General features: G+C 38.5%; 3 protein-coding genes and 1 pseudogene across 3 annotated transcripts; 1 reads left to right on the forward strand and 3 right to left on the reverse strand.

The window, feature by feature from the left end:
- Nucleotides 1-2203: 2203 nt before the first annotated feature.
- On the reverse strand, nucleotides 2204-6356 carry LOC146473109 (uncharacterized). The gene is made up of 4 exons (XM_085118892.1): nucleotides 6347-6356; nucleotides 6193-6301; nucleotides 5548-5660; nucleotides 2204-4956 (listed from the first exon to the last, which is right to left on the reverse strand). Exons 1-4 carry the CDS (start codon nucleotides 6354-6356, stop codon nucleotides 3344-3346), a joined length of 1845 nt encoding a protein of 614 aa, XP_084975018.1. The 3' UTR covers nucleotides 2204-3343.
- LOC146473110 (uncharacterized) lies at nucleotides 6346-7350 on the reverse strand. Its single transcript, XM_085118849.1, has one exon. It carries the CDS (start codon nucleotides 7348-7350, stop codon nucleotides 6427-6429), a length of 924 nt encoding a protein of 307 aa, XP_084974975.1. The 3' UTR covers nucleotides 6346-6426.
- Nucleotides 7351-7591: 241 nt separating this feature from the next.
- LOC146473111 (uncharacterized) lies at nucleotides 7592-12795 on the forward strand. Its single transcript, XM_085118893.1, has 5 exons — nucleotides 7592-7655; nucleotides 8749-8886; nucleotides 9617-10257; nucleotides 10609-10807; nucleotides 11591-12795. The coding sequence occupies exons 1-5, from the start codon at nucleotides 7592-7594 to the stop codon at nucleotides 11716-11718; spliced, it is 1170 nt and encodes a 389-aa protein (XP_084975019.1). The 3' UTR covers nucleotides 11719-12795.
- A 52-nt stretch (nucleotides 12796-12847) lies between these two features.
- On the reverse strand, nucleotides 12848-14794 carry LOC146473112 (uncharacterized; annotated as a pseudogene).
- Nucleotides 14795-22673: the final 7879 nt, after the last annotated feature.

Here is a 22673-nt window from a genome sequence, read left to right on the forward strand (position 1 = left end):
TGTTTTCTTTTTTTATTCCTTTTTCGGTTTGATATTTTGGAATCTCTTTGCTAGGAGCAAGTATTTTAGAAACAAAAACTTAATTATTATCGACCGCGTCTTCACTCGTAATAAACAATGCGCCCAACATCAAATGCCGATTTGCTTACAGTGAATTACAATTACAACTCTTTTCACAGTTCCTCCTTTGCACGCTTTCTTTAGGGAATACAAATCAATGTTATCTTTTTTGTGAAAAAAGTTTCATGAAACAGATGGTATTTGATTTCCACACAGTACATACGTCGGGAAGATGATCATGCCATGCACAAATTTAATTAAACATAATAACTTCACTGTTCGAAGCACCGCTTGAAGAAAAATATCGAAACTCGGCTTACAGTGATCAAAACATCACGTTTGAGATCTCTTTTTTACGCTCTTCAAAGACTCTTCGTTCATTGATATAAATAACAGCTTAAAATATTTTTGCAAAGAACTCAAAACCATCAAATGTCTGCAGTGATTCCGCAAAGTTCCTGAAATATCAAGAACAAAGGAATATTCTCGCAACTTCGCGGCTCAAGGCTGCTTAATTAGGCTATTGTTCCTGTCTTTTGAATTCGCTTCAGGGTCTTCCTGCAAAGTTCTCACCTTTCCTCAACCGAAAAAAAACGAACTAATTTGCATCATTCTTCGCGGCTGCCGAAGTGAATGCCCAAAGGAATAAAGAGAGCCTTCAGGCAACAAAATCCAGCGGAGTCACCTATTTCTCAATGACACACTTAAATCGGCGTGAAGTTGTAATGGTCTATTGAGAAATGACTTGACAAAAAAATATGTTGTTTTCCTCAGAATGTTTGGTTTTAAGTAAGAGGTTAATGTGCAGTTCCAGAAAATATCCATACATCCCCCCCCCAACACGGAAGGTCAATGGAAATTCCGTTGGGGAGGGGGACTAAAAGACAGAAATTTGCGAAGGGTTGGGGGGTGTTCCTATGATTACACAAAACGTGTAATTTCTTCAGTGCTATCTTTCACAAAAAAAGATTTCTGGGAGAAACGTAAAGGATTCTGCACAGATAATTCCATCCAGTGAATATTGATGAACATCGCAGTTGAAATTTTGATCCGGTAATGAACTTTCCTGATGTATGCAAATTTTGCTCAACATTGAATTCCGCACTGGACGTGAAACAGCGATGTTTATTTAATAAAAACCTGTCATCAAACGTTGAAAACACAAACTTCTTTTCTTTGTCGAATTCATTTCATTCACTGAGAACAGAGATAACTATTAAGTGCTGAGATGTGAATCACGGACTAATTAATTTGGAAGTTTTGAAAGGAGAACCTTTTGAAACCATTTTAGTGTTTTTTCCTTTTTTTTCCGGATATAGTTTTAGCAAAAGGATAAACAACTAAGATAGCAAAGTGTTGTAAATAGCTGACTAGAGTAGGTGACGTTGCTTCAATAATAAAGAAAGTGATCGTAATAGTGTGAGTTATCAATTTTCATAGTCTAAATGGATTTTGAACTTCCGAGGGGTTCAGGGAGGAGGGTTTTAAAAACTGGGAAATTCCAGAGGGGTGGTGGGGTTGTTGTTTTTGTGATTTGACCTTGACTCCTTTACGCATACACAAAATGCTCCTATAGAATTCCAAAGGAAAGCAAAAAATGGCTAAGGCTTTCAAGTTACAATCAGTGCTGTGAAAAGTCTGTGTTAACAAACCCAGACCACTCTTTGTTGGTGTCCATTGATATGAAGTAAAATTTGCTGCATTTGACAGTGATAAAGTAGCATGATAGTGCCCCTTAAAAATTTGTAAAATACAATTGATAAACATTGTTTTTACTTGCAACATAACTAAAAGTGGCAACATAAGCAGACGCAGTTATGTGCTGATCATTAGATGCTTTCATTCCTAACAAAGGAACAAATGATCCACATGTTACTGCATATCTATATGTTGCTAATTGTCTCTAAGGAAAAGCGGGCCTAAACTTTGCTCGATAGCAGTGAGATATAACACTCAAGAAATGCATAGAATCACTTGCTTAAACAATTTTTCAATGGAGAATATTTTTTACAGACCAAAGAATACAACTTTAATATGTGTGTACATACATTCAACATACCCAAAATAACTCCCTGAGTTGACTTTCCAGTTTCCAAATTGTTGCCGACTCTGACCCAGTGAACGATCTTGTGGCTTACCCCTTACCGTAAAATACAAACTAAAAGTATACTTTAAGTAGACTAAAAGCATACTGCATCAGTATGAAGTATAGTTTAAGTATACTTGAACAATACTGCATGCTATGAAGTATAATTGCAGTACATTTTGGAAAGTATTACTCTAAGTATACTGCATAGGGGAAAACAATATTTATCAAGGTGAAGTAGGTTTTAAGTATACTTTAAATGTACTGCACAAATAGTAATTATGCCGATGCCTGACAAAGTAGGAAATAAGTATAATGGAAATGTACTCTCTACAAAGACAGTAGCACTGACACTGTTATTTTGCAACTCACGCAGTTAAGAAAGTGAACAAGAAAAGTAGCCATCAGGGAAAGATGTGTTTAAGTAATTGCATTTAAGGTCATAAGAGCAGTTCAATGTATGGATATGTTAATGTGATCCAATTTTACCATTAGTTAAAATGTTATTTTCTTTGTTTCAAACCCATCATAAGACATTACTGTACCCAAAAATAAAGCAAAAATTAAATTTGAACCTAGAATAAAATTGAACAACCCCATATAGAAAGACAGTTTTTAGAACAATCATAATAGTTTCCAAATATGACTTTTGATAGTAGATTGCATAGTAAGGGGTAAAATACCAGCACTTAAAATTTACATTTTATCTCTTCTCCATTTACCCTCAACTTTTCATTAATCAGTTTAAAATCTTATGAGTTTAGTGCCTGGAATAGGCTCTTTCCACAATCCAGTCATATGGTAGAAAAGAGCACCTTCCTGGGACACAAGCTGCACACAGGGAAAACCAAAACAAAGCAACTTCATGCCCAGAGCATAATAGCTTGCATCCCAGCAAGTTGCTCTTTTGTACCATATGGCTGGATATCACAAAGGGTCTATTGAACTGAAGAGCCAATTTACTTTTCTTAAAATAACCAGTACATTTATCTGCTGGTGTTAGAAGGAACGTTTGATTTACTTACAACGTCCAGAAAATTGTATCATACCGTTACATTACTCCAAATACAGCAATTATACTTGAACAATATTTATGCCTCCACCCATTCATTACATGTTTTTTGTCCAGGAATGTTCAGGGGCATTCCAATTCAAAACGATGTAAGAATGCTTCAGATAGTCACATGTAGCTGCTGCTTAGTCCTTTTCAATTCTATTTGGGAGCTTACAAACAAATCTGACATTTGTACAATCCTTAATCCTGATGGAGACACACATTGATACAATGTCCATAACAGATACTGCTACATGTGCCCCTATCCTTTTTGAAACAGGAACAATGTGGTGTACCATGGCATTTGTGAATTTGTCCTTTGAAAGGTGAATGTTGTGATTACATTCCAAAAGCTGTAAGATTGCAATATATTGAAAAGTATTGCAATTACAGCTAGTCTCAGGGCAAGAAGAATGTTCACAAGGTTGAGAACACTTCAGAAAGTACTGCACCTCTCTAAATTCTACATGACCATTCCTGAAAAATTCAACAGTGTAACTATTTCTCTTTGTAGTTGACTGGTACTCAATGCATTGATACATTATTCCATGTTTCCATAACCGCTTAAATTTCTGTGCAGTTCTTATTGGTCCAAGAAGATCCTGTACAAGTGCATTAGTTTGTCCATTTAAATCCAACTTTGTGAGACTTCCAATCGCATATACTTTATGAGTAATTTCTTCTCTACAACTGGGCAGCGGACGCCCTTCCACAAGATGCTTGTAAAAGCTCTTCGCAGCTGATCCTTCAGGAAGCAGAGGGATGAGTTCTGGTATCTTCTGGTGAATACAGACCGCATGTGTGATTTGTATGTCAACATTCTGTGTCCCATGAAAAAGTTTACTCAAATCCCCATTATATCCCTCAAACCAGAAACATGATGTCCCCCACAGCGGACCAAGATTTCTCACACAGTCTGGGAGATGCAAAAGCATATGGACATTATATGTCTCGTATCTCTTTCCATACAGTGCCTCCATCCTTGTACAGAAGTGTAAAAGCATTGATGAACTACTTTCAATATCACTTGGTGAAATGGAATCTTGTAGAAGTAAATAGATTCCATTCACCAGAAGCAGGAGGTGCTGGAAGTAGTCTTCCTCTAGCAGTCCCCAAAGACAAGGGAGGCAATAATACAAAAGAAAAGCACGTAGTTCTGATGCCTTAAAATGTGCCAGATTCTTTACCAGACTCCTTGGTGTACGGGTTATTGCATTTGGGGGCTGGATGGCTAAATACCTTTCATCCAGCTTCTTAATCTTAGCAGGTCCCAGATACCATGGCTGAGCAGCATATGAGTTATCTGTCCATAGTGTCAACAGCATCTTGGTAATGCCAAGCAAAACACAATGCATATAGTCAATAGTGACACCAGTGATAATATCAAACCCTGGAAGAAACATACTCCATGTCATTCCTTTAACCCCTTTAACAGCTGAATTAAGGTTTACAGCTTCTTTGGCAAATTGTAAAGTTTGATCATGCGTTCGCCTCTCAATCCCCATTGCTGTTAAATGTGCTCCTTGCCCGTCGTCCTCATTTGGCTGACCTTTAAGATGAAATGGGTATGCCAAAAGGTGTCCCCTTTCACCAGTTTTAAGTCTTTCACCAGGATGAAGACAATATGGGCATCCATAGGCTCCATTAAATTGCATCATGTTCTGAAACATACACTTGGCAGGAGCATCAAAACTTCCACACAAAAGAATACAACGTACAACTCTTGTTGTTCCATTAGCAAAAGTTACCTCTTCACCTGGAAGAAAATTTAAAGAGAAACCTTCACTAATCTCTATTTCCTGTATTACTACCCTTCATTATATCTGCAAAAGAAATGACTCCACACACACACAGCATATAGGCAGTGGTCACATCTACATGTCCTCCACTGTTAGTTTCTAGTTAGTCGTAGTTACACCAAGACAGCTACCTACAGTTAGTTCCGATTACTATTTAAATGACTTTGTTTGCAATTTAAGGTTGGACTCATGCATCCTGCTCGGGTACAACTACATGAATAGTAAGTTTTCACCATTGAGGTGTAAATATCTTCAATATAGTTGGGATAAACAAAGGAGGTCACGCTTCTGAAATAGCTAACTAAAAGTTCTCTGTCTTAACTAAAGTTAGCGGCGTAAATGTAACCACAGCCATAGATTGTCACATTATATAGTAATTTCATGTAGAAACAGTAGCATTGTAAGAAAGGCATGACTCCTTTCAAATTATTATTTTGATAATGTAATCACAAATGAACTGCCATTGAAGGGGAATAAATAATTTAACTTGGACAGTACAGGGCTAAATCAAGATGGCAAAAGAAAGTCATCAAGTTTTAGAACAGTACCTTTTGCAAAGAGCGTTTGCAGAGAACTTGCAAATGGTTGCAGAAATGTGCGGAAGTCTGGCTTCTTGCGTCCAAACCACAGACCAGCAAACAGACGGTATTTCTTGTTGAACCTTTGGGTTACAAGATAAAAAAATTAAAGTTTTGCCCTTACTAGTTACTGTCAGTAAACAAATGAATTTTGGTAACATAATACAGTCGAAATTTAATCTTTAAGATACAAATGAAGTGTAAGAAAGATCTGTGAATCACAGAGTTACTTTTCTTATTAGCACCCATTATTACAGAAAAATCTTTAATCAAAAACTGTTATAGCTATGCAAGTCCTGTAATGTACATGCAGATAATGGCCAATTTACGAGTGTTCATGTGCAGGGAAATATGTAGTTCATAAAGAACAAAAAAAATATTATTTTGCATTGTGAACAACTGAATATGCTTTTGTTGTGATACCAACATTGTAAAGAAGTACAGAAACCCAACCTGACACCACACCCTCTGCCCTTTTCCAAAGCAGTTATTTCCATCCAGTAAAAAATTATTACATTACAAGAACAAAAGAACCTAGCTTTGTAACCCACAATATTAAGATAACAATGCTGATTACAATAAATAATTGTTATGAAGAATTTAACCATAATGTACCTCTTTTCTGGAGGCAGCTCATTTATAACAAAGCACACTGGCCATAAGCCAAAGTTGGACGAGCGGGTTTTCAGATCGTTTTTGAACAGGAAAAGAAAACGTTTGCTATCTTCTTACAATTTACTAGTGTTCAGCCTGTAAAGCAGCACCCTACCTCCACCCATACTACTCTTTTAGGCTTGTCCTTTAGTTTGAGGTTAAACAAAAGAAAAAAATATAAGATCAAGAATCAGTTTACAACCTACCTCGAATTATTGCTTGCAGTTGGTTTAAGAAGGGTATGACAATGAAATAGTGGAGATGCGACCCCTTCTTTGTAAAATCGAGCAAACAGGCTGTATTTGCACAAGTGGTAGGCTTCTCTGTTCCAATGTACTCCTGGCAGAAAGAACAGTAATAGTGGAGTTGGATCGGGCTTTTCAGTTGATTGAAAAAGTCACGAAGTAACTTTGTCGTATTTGCACAGCAATTAGGTAACAGGCAGTGCAACTCAATCAGAGTAAGCAAATCAGAAAGTGCAACCCCGGAGAGGCCATGTCTAATCGCAAAGGTTACAATCAACAACATACTGATGCCAAGTGTCAAACGAGAACCAGGATAAAGTGGCTTTTCTGTATAACTGAAAAGCGGATCTTCACTTTTGTCTCTATTAATTTCAATTTCTTCCTCGGGTATTTCAATTTCCTCAAAAAAATCGTCAGCAAATGTAGTGGTTTGGTCCTCCTTCGACTTTTCATTTGCAAACAGAGCTGGTTCTTCGAAGGCGGTCGATTCACTTTCATTCAAAAACCAAGCACAACTATTCGTGCAGTAATTGTCGGTAAAAACAAAAGCGTCACTTTCTTGCAAATAAAATTCATCTGATGAAGAGCTGGCAATGGCAGATTCTAAAAGATGAGCACCGGTACTTTCTTTGACATCCTCAACTGAACAGTCAATATTCGTAGGTTCTTGTGCACACTGTTTGATTGAATCATATTCTCGCTCCTCACGGACATCACTCTCACAACTGACAGCATCGACAGTCCTTCGTATTTTCTTTTCCCATCTATACTTTGTAGTTCTTGGTACATTTTGATGTGAACCATCAGAGAGAAACTGCAAATAGGGACCTCTACGCTTCCTACATGAACCTTCTCCTTCGGACCGTTCGGCCATACTTGTCCCTAGAGCCCGCTTTTCTTTTGGTCAGCACCAAGAACACGTGTCCCAGAGATGCGCAGTCGCGCAGTACACTGTCGTCGTGCAGTCAATCAAGTGTCACCGGTTTGTGTCACCGTGTCACGGGCCAGAAAAAGGCGCGAATTTCACAAATTCGCTCGCTTTGTTTGCCACCAGCACCGCATTGATCCTCGCATCCCGAGTAGGATTTTCAGCTGATATTGACCATTTTTTAACCATGAGTCACCCAAAATCAACTCCACGAAGGAAGAACAAAACTCCAACACGACTTGAGGATCAAGGTTTGTAGTACACCTCTTTGTATTGGACTAAATAAAACAATAAGCACGTAAGTTGTTTGTTTCAGGTTGTTCATTTCAGTAAACAATAGGATCGGCTTTTGTGAGCTGTTAATGAAGCGAGACAACTAGCAACACGTAAAATTGTGACAAGATGATGATTAACAGTGACCCTGTTGAAGTGACCTTTATCGTGCTTTCTTTTTGCTCGACATTGTCCTCTTGATAGTTCTTGCTCGAGCTCTTAAAGGTTCTCTCGACAAATTTTGGCGGGTTCCGCCGGCCGGGGCCGCCGGCACCTTTTCATCGTTTCATACTTTCAATAGCAGCTCGTTTTTAAGACATGCAAAAGTCTATTTTCAAGTGCGATCGGTTTGAATATTCTTATTTGAATAAGGATATGCATTGTATAGTATTCCTGGGATATTTTTGCGCATTAAAACAACGGTTGTGCAAAATGAGCCAGCACGTTATGTCGGTTGTGCTACAAGTTGTGAAAAAGCTACTGTGATAGGATATATTTAACTCGTTCCCAACAAAGTCTTATCATCTACTTCTATTTAGAGCAACTTGGTAAGATCCATATTGTCTTTCCAGTTTTATGGGCTTTTTATCTGGATCTTTTTTTGCATAGAAAATTCAGAAAGCATGTACCTAATGTGAAGTAGCCTCCCGAAGTACTCACGGAGTTTCGCGCCTGGTTGCCAGCGCTTCGATCCCGCCGGAAAATCGCAGGCTAAATACCCACCTGTATGGGTGCCTATCTGTACATGTATTTATTTTGTCAAATCTCGGATAGAAGCTGACCTTATAGCACAATTGATACACATTGAAGGAGTAAATTGTGTGCATGCAGCTACTTCGCTTAAATAATATGGTACGTGAATTTTTGTCATTTTATATCAAGCAGAGATATAAATTGATTCTTCAAGGTAAGAAACACAAGGGTTATTTACCCATAACCCCAGGACTGGTAATGACCACATGCATTTAGCAATCTTTTGAGAAAATTACCGTAGGATTGATATACATACATGTAGCATGTTTACTTGCTTATATGAATTGACTTAGTCAATAAATTTTATTTTTTTTACAGTCTACTCCCTAGTGCAATTCGTTGATGATGGCATCCTAGCCATTTGTACTCCAACAAACATCAGGAAAAGGGATGATGGCCGAAAGGAGGCACAATACGGTGATGGGTACTACTTGTGTACAGTTATGTTTGAAAGTGGTGAGTCTGTATAATTTTTATAAAATTACTTTCTTATCTAAACACCAGTGAAATACCAGGTGGGCTTTCGTGTGAAAACATGCTATCTTCACATGTAAAAATAACCAATTAACATGTTATTTTCACATGTGGAATAAACTGCACTTTTTGCAGTGAAAGAGGAAAGCTTTGGAAGTTTAATAGTTTTTATATGATAAATAGAATATTACATGACCACTTATATTTACAAAATTTCTATTCTTGTGTTGAAACATGATTATTTAGCTCATCTGCTGCACTCAATCTTGAAATAATATTATCTTCCAACACTCAAAGAGAAATTTTGTATCTCGATCTGCAGGGTGATGCTATATCCGCTATTTATAAACCAAAAATATCAGATTACACTTGGGTTATAATGCAATAGAGATTCTTATGTGAAAACTCTTTAATACAACCTAAAGAGTAACCTATTTGGCAGTTCCTTTACAACACTCATTGGCATTTATTCTTCTTAATCTAGCTGCTGGCATAATCTTAAGGGCTTATTTGCACAACCATCACATATTTATCAAAACAAAAAAAAAATATTACCATTTGTGGTATACATGTAGTGAATCTATAACAGGATGATGGGAGATGTTTCATAATTGCCCAAAAAATGCCCATTAGCTGCCTGTTGGGAGTTATGATGGATAATCAATAAACTTTAACAGTAAATGAGAAATGGTTGCTTTTTATTGAAATTCAGATGACAAAGAAGATGTGATGAAAAGGAAAAATGCACTGGAGAAGTTAACAGCTCAAGGGAAGTCATTGCAGAGTGCACAGAAAAAGAAAGGTCCCAGGAAAACTACTGATACTGAAGCAAAGAAGAAAGCAGAGACATCAGGAATCAGTAAGGCTCAGAATGAAGCGGAAAAGGCACATGCTGAGAAAAAAGCTGAAAAAGAGAAAAAGAAAGCTGAGAATGAGAAAAAGAAACTAGAACAGGAAAAGCGAAAAGCAGAGAAGGAAAAGGAAAAAGCTGAACGAGAGGGGGAGCGGGCAGTCCTTAAAGAAAGAGACAACCGAGTGTTGATGCAAATGAATTTGTTTGCACGCAATACCTGCAGTAGCCAGGATGTCTTATCATCAGATTCTGGAAATGAAGATCCAAATACTGAATATAATGATCTCCCTGACAACTTTGATGATGAAGATCTTGTGTCACGCTGCACAGATATTCTCCAGGTGCCTCCCAAGAGTACTGTTGGGGGGGGAAAGGCCCAAAAACTTGCGTGGCCCTCAAGATACAGGGAGGAGGAGGCAGTTAATCATCATCATCATCATCATCATCATTTATTTATTAGCCACTTCAGATATACGTGTAATATTTATACAGATTCAACAGTATGGTAGGGCGAGGAGACCTCCAAGATACCACCAGGCTTATAGGGGCGGCCACCTTAGTTAATTTGTCAATATGTTTGTAATTAAGTTGTGGATGTGTGGCTTGGCCAATGTGGACTCATTTCATTACAAGTTTTTCTTCTTTTTTTTTAAAAAAAGTTAGAGCACTAGCTCTTTCTAACTTGTTTTCATGATGAGGTGGGTGCCTGGTTATTACAGTTCTTATGTTAACAAAGGTATTGAAGGAGGTGCATTCACCAGAGGGAAGGTGCTTAGTTTATGGTAGGATCCTAGTCAACAAATACAAAAATCTAATAGGTAAACTTCTGTTTTTTTTTTTTCTTTTATTAGATGGTTGAGCTGTCAAAAGGACGAGGGGTATTCTTATATGAAGACCATTTGAATGCAGCAAAAAGCAAAACCAGCCCAACATCAGCGGCCTGTTTTCTCCTGAATTGTTTTTACAAGAACTCAGAACTGGTTGGGAAAAACTTGACTGGTGCCAATGCAAAAGAATCTATAGATTCAGATATCATTTCCTCTATATTAGGTAAGGCTTGGATAGGGCAGGTATCTAAAATATCATTATAATTTGTAATTCCTAGAGCTCAATTGGCAAGAGCTACTATTATTATTTTTTGAATCAGCATTGTATATAAACAGATAAATGAAGGGGTGCTTGGAAAAAAGCCCTAAGTGACTTCTGATAAATTGCTAGATTCTCCTTCCAAATTGCCTTGTATTCACTTGTGAAACAAAAGGAGAATTTGACCTTACATTAAAAGTCACTTAGGGCCTTATTTCGTGCACCCCTTCAAATAGAAAACGAGCTGCAAAGTAAAAAAAAAACGTTATTATCATCTCAGAGTTTTTACAGGAGTGTTTAGAGTAATTTATGTTTGCTGTTGTTTTACATTACTATGTATAGCAATGCGCCACTTTCTCAACCAATCAAGTAAAACAAGACCCATTTGTGGTTTGTTTAAAATTGTTTTCTTGCACTTCATGTTATCTACACGTTGGCTCACTGGATTGTATGTTTGACTTAATTAGCCAAAGTGAATACCTTGGTTTTGATTTAAGCCACTAAGAGCAAAAGTGATAAGTAAACTAGCCAGGGGACCATTCAACATGTTTTTGTTTTTTCTGTTTTTAATTTCTGTCATGGGACACAACCATTTCAGTCCTGTAATACAGACAGGAATCAAATCATCATAGCATGAGTAAAACACACCCTTAGCTGACATGTTGTTCTGAAGCTACCTGCTTCACTAGTGTTGGTAAATTTTGCATAACCTGATGGTCGACTCTAACTTGTTTCTCTTTCCTTCAGATTTTGCAGTGAAAGAAGGCGGCAAGCTGGCTGCAGTAAAGCAGTCCCTTCGGAATAAGATTAGTTCCATAACAACAAGGGCAAGCGGATGGCAGCCTGCAAGGACTGATAAAGTGACACCTCCATAATCAGCCAGCTTAAAACCTTGAAGTCTCATACAAACTCAGAATTTGCACATTTACATGCATACATGTAGCCATGTGGACAATGAAAATTCATCAAAAGGCCAGTTGTTGACACTTTTTCTTGAGGGTACACCTGCTTGGGAAACAGTATTTTCAGATGAGTAAACAAAAACTTCTTTGTAAATTTTGGTCATGCCTTGATGTTCAGAATTTAATGAACCTTGTTAGACGATATTGATGTCATTAATAATTTTTTCATTTTTTTCTTGTTGGCAGTTGAATATTTAAGCATAAGAATTACATTAAACCAGACAATTATATAAAAATACAGTCGGACCTATTTTAAGCGGCCACCTATTAAGCTGAGCCAGTCCCTCCATTAAGCAGCCACTTTAAGTAGTCCCAAAATATTTGTCAGGGTTTATTTTTTCCTCTATTAAACGGCCAACCAGTCTATTGATAAGTGGCCAGTTTTCAAAGTCCCAAAGGTTGGCCGCTTAATACAGGACTGACTGTATTATAAGTATTTTATTTTCTTTCGTTATAAATTGCAAATTTAAAAACTTTATGGAAATAATTCTTAAAGACAAAATGTTTCAGCATTAAAGTATTACTGTTAAGAGAATTATATTTGTTACTATAAAAAATTTAAATAAGATAGTTCTAAGGCAGTGAAGTGTGCTTTCATAATGTGATAGGTTAAAGGTAAATTGCTGTGATTCTAATCCTGGTTATGATTGTGCATTAAAGAATTAATATCAACTTAAACTAAATCTGTTCAATTTGTAGTGGTTTATATATAATTCAGTCTGTATGTGTAATTATTACATGGCCATGGCTATATGGCCATGTTGGTGATTGCCAACTACAGTGTAAGTATAGTTTTAGTATACTTATCATGTTGCTAGCGCTGTGGGATTTTAATGTCAAATATACTTTAAGTCTACTGCAGAGTAGATTATGAGTATACTTAAAGTATACTTTTGGTTGTTCCAATTTCAGGTGAGAACAAGTATACTACAAGTATACTTTAAGTAGCTATTCAAAGTATACTTAAAGTATGCTTTAAGTATACTTGTGTACTGTTTTTGAAGTATACTTTGAATATAAATATGATATACTTAAAGTATACTTAATTTTGGTAAGGGACGTGTGCAAAACGCGTATCCAGCTTCGACTCACCTTCGCCAGCCTCAAAGTTGTTGTTTTCAACAAGCCTCAAATTGAACACTTCATTGACTTCAGCGAGGTAAAGAATGAAGGCAGTGTTGTGGTAGTGAGGGCCATTGTCTAGAGAAAGAGAATAAACAGCACTTGTCACATTTGTTTAAAAACAACATGATAACATCAACACTATAGTCTTATCAGAGGGAATCATATACAACCTGCTGGAGCCATACATACAGTTTCAATATTATAGACTAGGTTTGGTAGCCAGCTCTGCTATTGCACAAAAAAATTTAGATGAGACTTACCCTACGTACACTTAAAAGACAAAACCATTGCATTTCTTTCTGACGAGATATTTTGTTATCATCTTTTACATTCACTTATCAATTACCCGCTAAAGTACTTGCACTACCTTAGGACTGCTGAAATAATACACATTATAAGAGTTCCATTATATGTCCACTCTCATTGGTTGCTTAGCTGTTTTATGACAGCTTGTGCACACGTGGGTGTGCTGTAAAAATAGGAAACGGCTGATGCCAACACCTGAGGCTGATTCAAACACATGAGGATTTTAAGAGAATTCAAAAATACTTATGTAAACCATCGGCCACAGCTCAGTTTTATACTTTGTAATTCTCCCAAACTCCTTCTCATGTTTACATAAGGTTATGCACAGAATACCATTTTCTATTGCTTAAATGTAGAGTATACTTACTAGAGAACAAATACACCCGGAAATTAGGTAGTTCTCCCTCTATCCACCGAAAGGCAACATCCATTGCACGCTGACTAAACCAGGCGTCCAGTTTAGTATCTTCGCTCCACAGGTCAATGATCTCTGTAATCTTCTTGTCTTCTTCAACTTGCGCAATGACAAGGAATCCATGTAATGAAGTGCCCTGCTTCCCATACAAATTGCGTTGGATCTCCCGTGTACGGACACCCAGCTCCAATTTCATCTTGTAATCCACTATGACCACTGCCTCTCCAGGCTGTAGATTGTTCAAGACAAACTTGTGATATCCCCCCTGGTGCTTGGTATGCAACAAATGTGCCACATATTGTCCATGCACTTTCATGATGTCATCCAGATCTTTTGTGAATTGGTCTGTACTGGCCACTGATGAAGACAACACATCACTGACGGTCTTGAAGACACATTTTAAATGGCAGTGGCATCTGGACAGGAACTGTCATGAGACTGTGCACATGAACCAACTGCATGATCCATGCAAAGTTCTAAGCAATTGGAGTGCCTCTCTGCTTGCTTACTAAATTGCGTCTTCATGTAACGTCGATGGTGCTCCAGTTTGGACTTCACATCTGTCAATGGCACAGATGTAGCCTTTTCAACATCTGTGAGAAGGGCATAGAATTTGTCATAGTTTGAGTGCTCAAACTCATCACAGAGATTGCACAGCCCTGCCAGCATGGTGTTGTATCGGAAGTTCGCAGGAAGGTGTGTATAGATGTATGTGCGTTTCACCCCATTGGGAAATTCCAAAAGATGCTGGTTCATGAGGTCTTTGACATTGTCTTTCCAATATCTGTGTGGTGTTTCCACATTGTCCACAATCATGCTCCGGCAAGATGATGCTCTCAACACACTGTCTCTTTCAAAAAACTCTGAAAGTTCTTTCAACACTTCAGGGCTGACGCACTGCCTGGTGAACTTGAACTTAGAGGGAGGGGTCCCCCCACAGCCAAATAAGATTTGATGCACTTTTGCAGCAGTCACTGTCTTAGATGAACAACCAAACATTTCCTGCAAAAGGCGATACGGATAATCTGAAACAAGAATAGACAACAGCCATCTTCTTTCATCTTCCCCTGTTGTGAGTCTGCTAATGGATTTGGCAGCTTCAGTTCGGTTCTTAAACTGATCTCCAGTTTTCTCACCTGTCATCGATATTATGGAGTCATTTAGTGTATTGCCAATACAAATCGTTCCTTTTTAAAGTTTGACAACCCTCTTCTTGTTTCTCTGGCCTTTTCCTTTGACCCAGAATCCTTGTATTCTTTGGTTTATGCTTTCAGAGTGGGGTTAGCGCAGCATCTCCAAACTTTCCAGAAAATCCAAATGCTGAATCCCATTTCTTGCTGTTGACTGTATCTTGGACAAACTCTGGCACATCATCATTTACAAAGCAGACATATTTCATTGTTGTATCTTTGAAAGTGTCAATAGCTTCTGCTCTCATTTACTTCTTTTACGTTCACACTGATCCTTGTAGGGGACTGTGGGCACCACAGGCTTTTGTGTTCCTTTATCCACCCTTGCAGGTTGACTTACTACACAGTCCTTTGCTGCATAGACATGATCCTCAGTAGAGACATCATTATCATGGTACCCCACCTCCGGCTCTGCTGGTTCAAGGTTAATTTATTTAACACTATTTACATAAAATTAACATAGAAAGACAAGTATAGTTACAACAGATGATTACAAGATAAAATAATTACAGTACAGATTATAAAATGTGTGGTGGTCAAAGTAGCTAAGGCTTTCTAGTAGACCATCTACTTTTAAGTAAACAAAGAAATGATACTGAGCTTTATTGGGATATTAGAAAATGTAGGAAATGTTTGTAGAGCCTAGGATTAATGTACAAGCTGAAGCATGCTGCTTCAGTAGCACCACCACTGACATTTTCACACTGCTCCAAGGCGCCCGCCTGTATAATTATATGCAAAGTATTATATAAGATAGCACAACCGAGTGTAAGATTGTGAAAGACAAACCCGACAGTCTTCAGTTGAGTACAGTGTACAGGCACTCTCTACCGTTGAGTTGTTTCATTTGACAAGACACTTTACTCCACATTGTTTATCTCCACCCAGGTGTATAAATGGGTACCAGCGAATGTAAGGTAAAAACCTAACAAAATGCTGGGGGGGGGGGGGGGACCCTGCGATGGACTAACATCCCATCCAGGGAGGAGTAGTGATGCTCCTAGTTCATTCCTGCTATGGAAACCAGAGCTAAGCTCCGGCCATTTACGCCAGTGGCCGGAGTGCGACTTTACTTTATAATGTACGGTCATAATACACACATGTAAATAAAAACCCCACTTGTTTAGGCTGGAGCTTAGTTTCTGTAGGGTCATCTTCAATAATACTAAATAATCATGGATCAACATACTGCTTGCCCAAAAGGCTGGTTCTCAGTCTTCTCACTAGTGCGTAAGAATAACATAAGCATAAGCAAGTGAGAACTCAAGTGACATAAGCGTATCAGAAGAACGAACCTGGCATAAGCATAAGAAGAACAAACACACTTTTTTTGTGTGTCCACTTATACTTATGTCGCTCTAGTTTCAAGTGAAAACGGCATGAAGAAAATGCGTGAGTTTGTTCTGCTGTTTATGCTTATGGCGCTGGTGGTCTCACTTGCATGCTTATGTTTATGTTACGCTTGTGCTGTGCTAGTGAGAAACACCCTCGACAGAGAAATAATCTCACATGCATTCAATACTTCATGCATACGGGCATTTCAGTCAAAGCACTGCTATAACTCAGGATCTATCTTCATGACCAAACATGCCATTTTTGACAGATGTAAACACATCCGGTCCTTTTAACAGACCCTTCATATCTAAAGAAGACAATTTTCTAACTAAAGTTGCAGGCCATGCTAAACTCCAAAAGGTTTTTCACACCTAAATCGACTCACATTAAGTTGATCGACCTACCTCAAGTTTTTTATACTTGACTTCTATTTCCAGCCTAGATCTACAGGGCTCACAGATCTTCCACTTTCTATTCTTGTTTCTCTCATCCACGCTAAACTCTTTTTCAATCCATCGCTTTTCCTCACGACTACACTGCCGTAACTGCTCCCCTGGGAAATGAACATTGCCATGCTTCCTTTTGACGTGGCGTGGACAATGACACTTCGGTTTAAACATTAGTTACAGGGACTCTGATGGCCGCCATCATAAATATTTACACTAATTGATAAAATATACAAGGCTATATACAAATTTGCAAAGATCTCAGGAAGTTTTCTTTGATTTAGAATGAGAAAAATACCAGAAGCTTGTCAAAACAAGATGGTGGTGGGGCTGCGAAATTTGACACGCTAGACAAAAGCTTCATCACAGCTTACCCTTGCGTACGATATCCTTCGTAATTTCCATAACAGTAGATCATGACCTATTGATTCTATATTCGTTACATTTCGGGATGCAATCAACCGATTTCGGGCAATAATCAGTCAAAAATGGATTTCGACCAATCAGAACATCGTATTTTAATTACTTAAGCCAATTAATAGGAGTAAGACAATGGATGCTTTACATTCCTGGGGCCGTTTGTGCTTTCCGTCTTAGCCACACTGCTACTTAATTTAAATGTTCAATTTAATAAAATTTGGTCAATTGTTGTGTTTACTCTTTCTCGACGGCCCTTGAAAATAATTTGAACTTATAACAGGCATCTTCGTCAACATTCCCAAAAAAGCTTAAATTATCAGTGAACGTTCTGTTTTTGTTTTTCGGGTTATAATGTTTCCAAGGCGTTCCTCATGCTATACATTACAATGTCTTGATAGATTTGTTCCTTTCATTCAAAAGTTCTAGTTTGTATATAGAAATCACTTAACGACAAAACGAAAAGACAAAGTTGAATCGTAGCCTGGGTAGAAAACATATGTTGGAATATAACTCAATTCAAGAGTTTTAGAATCATGTTTACAGTTAAATGGAAAACAGCATGAATAACAAAGTTCCCCCATTTGCAGCTGGTGTTTATACTTTCTACTCAAAGGTGTCATCCAAGCTGAGGAAGTTTGTTTGCAGACTGTTGTCCATAAATGTGAAAATTATTTGAATACATAAACAAGATTAGTTCTTTTGCAAAATCGAAACGAGAATCTGAGGTTTACCTTTACCGTAAAAGTAAATCTCTCTAGCACAAACTTATGGCTCAAAGTCAAGTTCCTCTTTGAGAAGATCAAGGTGGGACATTTGTATGAGAGATTGAACCTCAGTTGAAATCTGCAATAAGGATGAATCAAAGTAAGGGAAACGATTTTTAATGCAGGAATGCTTGACTCAGTAGAATTTTTTAGCAGATTTTGCCGATGGCAGTTTGTGACGTAGATCATCAGATGCTGGATACGTCCACTTCTCTTCGTACGACAGAAAAATATCAAAAGTTGTTATCTTTTCCCTTTGAGGAAACTCAGTGGAGCATTGCCTGCATTCCTTTGAGTTAGGCACATCATCAAGAAAGTACAGCAACAGAGGCTTGTTATTTTGGTGAATTTTGTTGAAAGGAGACCCACTGGATGTCTGAGAGTTTTCCTGTGAAGCCTGCCAGTTTGGTCGCCACGGGTTCTTGTGACTCCCATTTTTCTTTTCCTGTGCTGCTTTTGCAGGTTCAAGAAGATCACTTTTTGAAGGAGCTTTGCGTCTTGGTGATTTCTTCAGGTAGTCTAAGTGTTCTTTCAAAATTCCTACATCTCTGCAACACAGATGCTGTGCTTACAGAGGTTGTTGTACTTGTAGCACAGACAGGAACAGCTGACATAATCACTGTAGACTGTACATTGGTAGATTCCTTTCTGGCAATTCTTTGCAGCAACTAAGTAGATTTCTCTAGAAGTAGATGTCAGTGATGGCATTTTCTGAATGTCGTCTTTGACGTTCAGCAACCCCTCTGCTTCCTTCACAAAAGTGGCTACTACACTGTCTGTCCAGCTCTTCAGGGACTTTAAAATCGTTCTTATGTCTAGAGAAAACTCTTTGTACTCCACTTCTCTGACGTTAGGTACCCAGGTATTCCTTATGGTCTTACCCTTGCATCATCAACAGACATTTGGTTGAACTATTGTACGTATGTTTTTCGTTCACCGTTACCTATTTCAAACCATTTGTCCGGGGTTTCTTCCAGATGAGCAGCAATGTCTACCAGCTTATGCTCGTTACTCAGCCCACAAATAGCCAACTTTAGCTCCTCTTGCTCATGCCTCAACTTTCTCCCATACGTTCTTTGTAAACTATAATTTCGTAATGTTCACTTTGCTCTTATCATTCTTTGCTTCAGCTTCTTTCTGTCAGGTCAACTTGTTGTTGATGCTCTCTGACTGGTTAGTGCAGCTCTTTAGAGATTTCCCTGATTTGTCATTGGACATTCCCACTTTCTTCCTTGCAGTTGCAATCATGCATTTAGTCATCATTTTCGTAAAGCTGTGCAGGTAGCTCCAGAATTCAGGCTTTTCTTTTCCGGTCAGCTTTTTCTCTTCTGTGTCTAAGGGTTCCTTCTCTGCCAACATCCCTGCTTTTAAGTCGACTTTGTCATCTGCATCTAAGATGCACTGAGATGTTGCTGTTCCAAAAACAGTTTCTATAAAAAATTTCTGTTCATTTGCCTTACGAATTTCGAGGTTGTGAAGCTTGTCACAGCAGTTTTGTTGGAAATGGCGCATCACCTCACTTAGAGCACTGTAAAAGGCCTCTTCGCCGTCAGGAATAAACCCGTTTCCTTTACTAACAAGTTTCGGAGTGGAATTGGGGACAGCATGGGTTAACTTCTATAGACACTCTTTTACTTGCTGTAGTGCATCGATGTTGGTCCTAGAAAGGACGGGCAGCACCAGTTCATTTGCATGTCAGGAACAGGTGTTTGTACGTGAATGGGGTAACCTCAAATTTCCCGAAATTGAACATTGGGTCTACACTCAGCGAATGACTCAATTTGTCGGAGGTGCAGAACCTTGAAAAGTCCATTGTCATATGAGGCTTCGCTAATACCCATAAGGCCTCTGGGACATTGTGATGTTCGAGCACAATTCTTTCTTTGGAGTGTTTTGCATATTGCAACAGTTCTTCAATGTCATCCGTTTTCTTCAATTTGCTCTTAAGATCGTAGAGTAGTTGTTTGAGCCAGGGTAACTCTCCTAGCTCTCTGCCACCCAAGGCCCCACCTGCAGTTACTGACACATCACGAAAGTCTATGGCAGCTGAATTAGAGCTCGTTTCATCTTTCAAAGCTTGCAGGGTACTCTTCTTGGTGGGGTAGAAAGGCTTCCTTTTTAGGAGCTTTCTATTTCCGTGAGATGGTACGTCAAAAGCCACTTCAGTACAGCCTCTCTTTGATATTGTGTACTGAAGCAGGATCGTGGAATTTAGAATTTCTCCATCTCGACCCTTTAAGAAAAATATGGAACAACACAAGCCTGCCTTATTCTGCATCGAAATCATGTAAATGTGGAATGCTCTCTCGCCTTCCAATTGGATCTTCTTCTCCAGAACTTCCACGTTATCTTCTTGGTCAACTTCTACCATCCACGTACAAATGCTCAACAAGTCAGAATAGACACCATTCAGAACACTTTTAACATCTTGCCAGCATTTAAAATTTGTGAAATTGACAACAAAGGACAGGTTTTTTTCTCGTTTTCAACATTTCATTTGTTGTTGATGTTCACTAAGGAGAATTTTTACTGCTTCTTTGGCCGTGTATCTTTCCTTTTTACCACATTCAAAGATAGGCAGGTCCTTCTCATTGTTGAACAGCAACGGGGTGGACACAACTGTCTATCGTTGAGGATTTGTCTTTCTAAAGGAGGAAACAAGAAAAAAATCCGTTTCAAGTTTTTTTTTAAGGAAAGACTCTTCATTCAGTTCCATTACAACTGTCTTCGACGATCACAAGGGACACTAGTATGCATCTGGAGGAGCTACCAAACTTCATGGAAGACAAAAAAACTTAGTGGTCGACGGTGAAGCATGTCTAGGCTGCGGCAAAAGATGATGACAATCGTACTGTCTATCTATTACGTATATTTATTACATGGCTGGCTCCGCGAGCGGGCAAGATGAGTCAAATCCTGCCCTGTGATTGGCTACCCGAGCGGGTAAGATGGATCTGTCTTGCCCGCTCGGGATTACCCGTTTCCCGTCCTCTTGGCATCGAAAGTTTAATCCCAACAAGAATGCAATCTTTTCTTCGATTTTCTCGTTGTTTTGGGGGAAGCGCTCACTAATAAGTTCGGTAAACTCTCAACATTTACCTAAAGGAAAGGAAAGAGAATGGAATCGTCCTGGTGTAGTGAAGATTTTGTTTCAGCTACAATGAATGTGAGTTGAATCGGTGAGTTGCTCTGCGTGTAGTATTTTAGATAGAGTCGATTTTGTAAAACTTATTGTCTCAAGTCGAGTGCCAAATTGATAAGTTCTCTAGGTTTGCAATGACTGTATTTAAATCATAACGTAGTGGAAGTTGCGTTAAGTGTTTAGAGCAGTTCAGAAAAGTATTTTTCTCAAGTTCGGCGAAAGAAGCTCACGTTTTTAATTTAGCCGCGTCTTGCTTGTTGTAAACAACAAAATCTTATCAAAGTTTCGCCCAGTTTTCTCACTTACCCGCTCTTTTTTTCGGCTTATGTTTGCATATAATCTCAAAATCTATTGTTTCATTCAAGAATTAATGATTGGAAGCCGAAAACTAAGTAAAAATGTTCATTATTTACGCCACCGCGCGATCGGCTGAAAATGGCGAGTTTGCCGGATTCTATTCAAATCTTCCCGCTCTTGCGAAAATCTAAATTTTTCATTGTCCATAATTTTATACTCCCTTTAAGTCATTATAAAGTTAGAGCCCTAAGATAATTTAGGATTCCTTGTTTTCCACAATTACATGCTCATCCAAAAATGCACTGAAAATAAATCTTGCACCAGACGGCTATGAAGAATTTCTTTCCGAGCAGAGCGGTTTCATGTCCTGTTTTGTTTTGTTGTTGTAGTTTTAACTTGAAGGTAAAGCCACACAATAAATCCTTTATTGACCAAGCTTGTTCGGTCAAGATGGCTGGAAGAACTTGGCCAATATCCAGCCATCTTGACCTCACGCTTGGTCAATAACGCATATATAAGATATAATTATATCCAAGTATCCACTGCTGTAATATTTCCTATTGATCAACTAAAGACGTGGTGCATCACACGATAGCATATTTCACCAGGATTTCTTGGTGACTGGTGGCAGTGTCTCTAGGTCAGTTATCAGCCGGCAAGCCAAGGCGTGTTTCTGGGCTCACAGGAAGCCCAAGTGGCAGATCAAGGCATATTTTCAGTTTAAGTTTATTCAATATATCTTAAGTACGTAAATTATGATCATCCGGGTGAGTGTAGTCCTGAGAAGGACTGTTTGTGGTGACTTTGACTGACGTTTCCGCTCCCTGAGCGGAAGTCATCTTTAGAGTCAAGTGAATTGTGGAACGTCAGTAGGTGGTATATACGTCTCTGGTAACCTGATTGGTCAACGAAGTCCAGATGTTATTGGTCGTTTGTCAGCAAGCCATGATGTTATTGGCTGTGAAGACTGTAAAAAAAGTGATTGGTGCGTTTCGATCTGTCTTTTGTTAGTCAAAAAGTCCGTGGGTCTATTGTTAGTAAAATGTCTATTGTTCGTTTGTTTCGATGTTGTTGTCAATAACTCGTTTGTATGGTGCAGATAGTTGTAAGCAACAGTTGAGTGGCGTTTGTTTTAAGTTACTAAACCAGCTTTCCAGAGTGAGTCCTTGATAGTAATTTGTAGAGTAGGTAATGCACTTGGCAGAGTCCCAGTCGATTCTGTGGTTCGTTTGTAAATGGTGCTCAGCAATGTGATTGTTGATATCACCATTTCTAGTTGCTCGTTTGTGTTCAGTCAGTTGTACGTTTAAATTTCTGTCGGTCTCACCAATATAAGTGGCCTGGCAGTCGCAGCATTTGATCTTGTAAACTGCTCCCTGTCTGCGGTTAGGTTCGTCTTTGTCCTTTACTTTTGTCAGTAGTTGTCGT

The sequence above is a fragment of the Pavona decussata genome, unplaced genomic scaffold, assembly GCF_977016875.1.
Source record: "Pavona decussata unplaced genomic scaffold, jaPavDecu1.1 SCAFFOLD_95, whole genome shotgun sequence".
NCBI classification, from domain to species: Eukaryota; Metazoa; Cnidaria; class Anthozoa; order Scleractinia; family Agariciidae; genus Pavona; species Pavona decussata.

What these genes read in the sequence shown, in the direction of transcription:
- LOC146473109 (XM_085118892.1), bottom strand. An exon ending in GAGCTGCCTCCAGAAAAGAG is followed by an intron (nt 5,661 to 6,192) that starts GTACATTATGGT and finishes TGTAACCCAAAG; the next exon opens with GTTCAACAAGAAATACCGTC. An exon ending in GCAAACGCTCTTTGCAAAAG is followed by an intron (nt 4,957 to 5,547) that starts GTACTGTTCTAA and finishes ATTTTCTTCCAG; the next exon opens with GTGAAGAGGTAACTTTTGCT.
- LOC146473110 (XM_085118849.1), bottom strand. Translation starts at nt 7,350, where the DNA reads ATGGCCGAACGGTCCGAAGGAGAAGGTTCATGTAGGAAGCGTAGAGGT.
- LOC146473111 (XM_085118893.1), top strand. Translation starts at nt 7,592, where the DNA reads ATGAGTCACCCAAAATCAACTCCACGAAGGAAGAACAAAACTCCAACA. An exon ending in ATATTTATACAGATTCAACA is followed by an intron (nt 10,258 to 10,608) that starts GTATGGTAGGGC and finishes TTCTTTTATTAG; the next exon opens with ATGGTTGAGCTGTCAAAAGG. An exon ending in TATCATTTCCTCTATATTAG is followed by an intron (nt 10,808 to 11,590) that starts GTAAGGCTTGGA and finishes TCTTTCCTTCAG; the next exon opens with ATTTTGCAGTGAAAGAAGGC.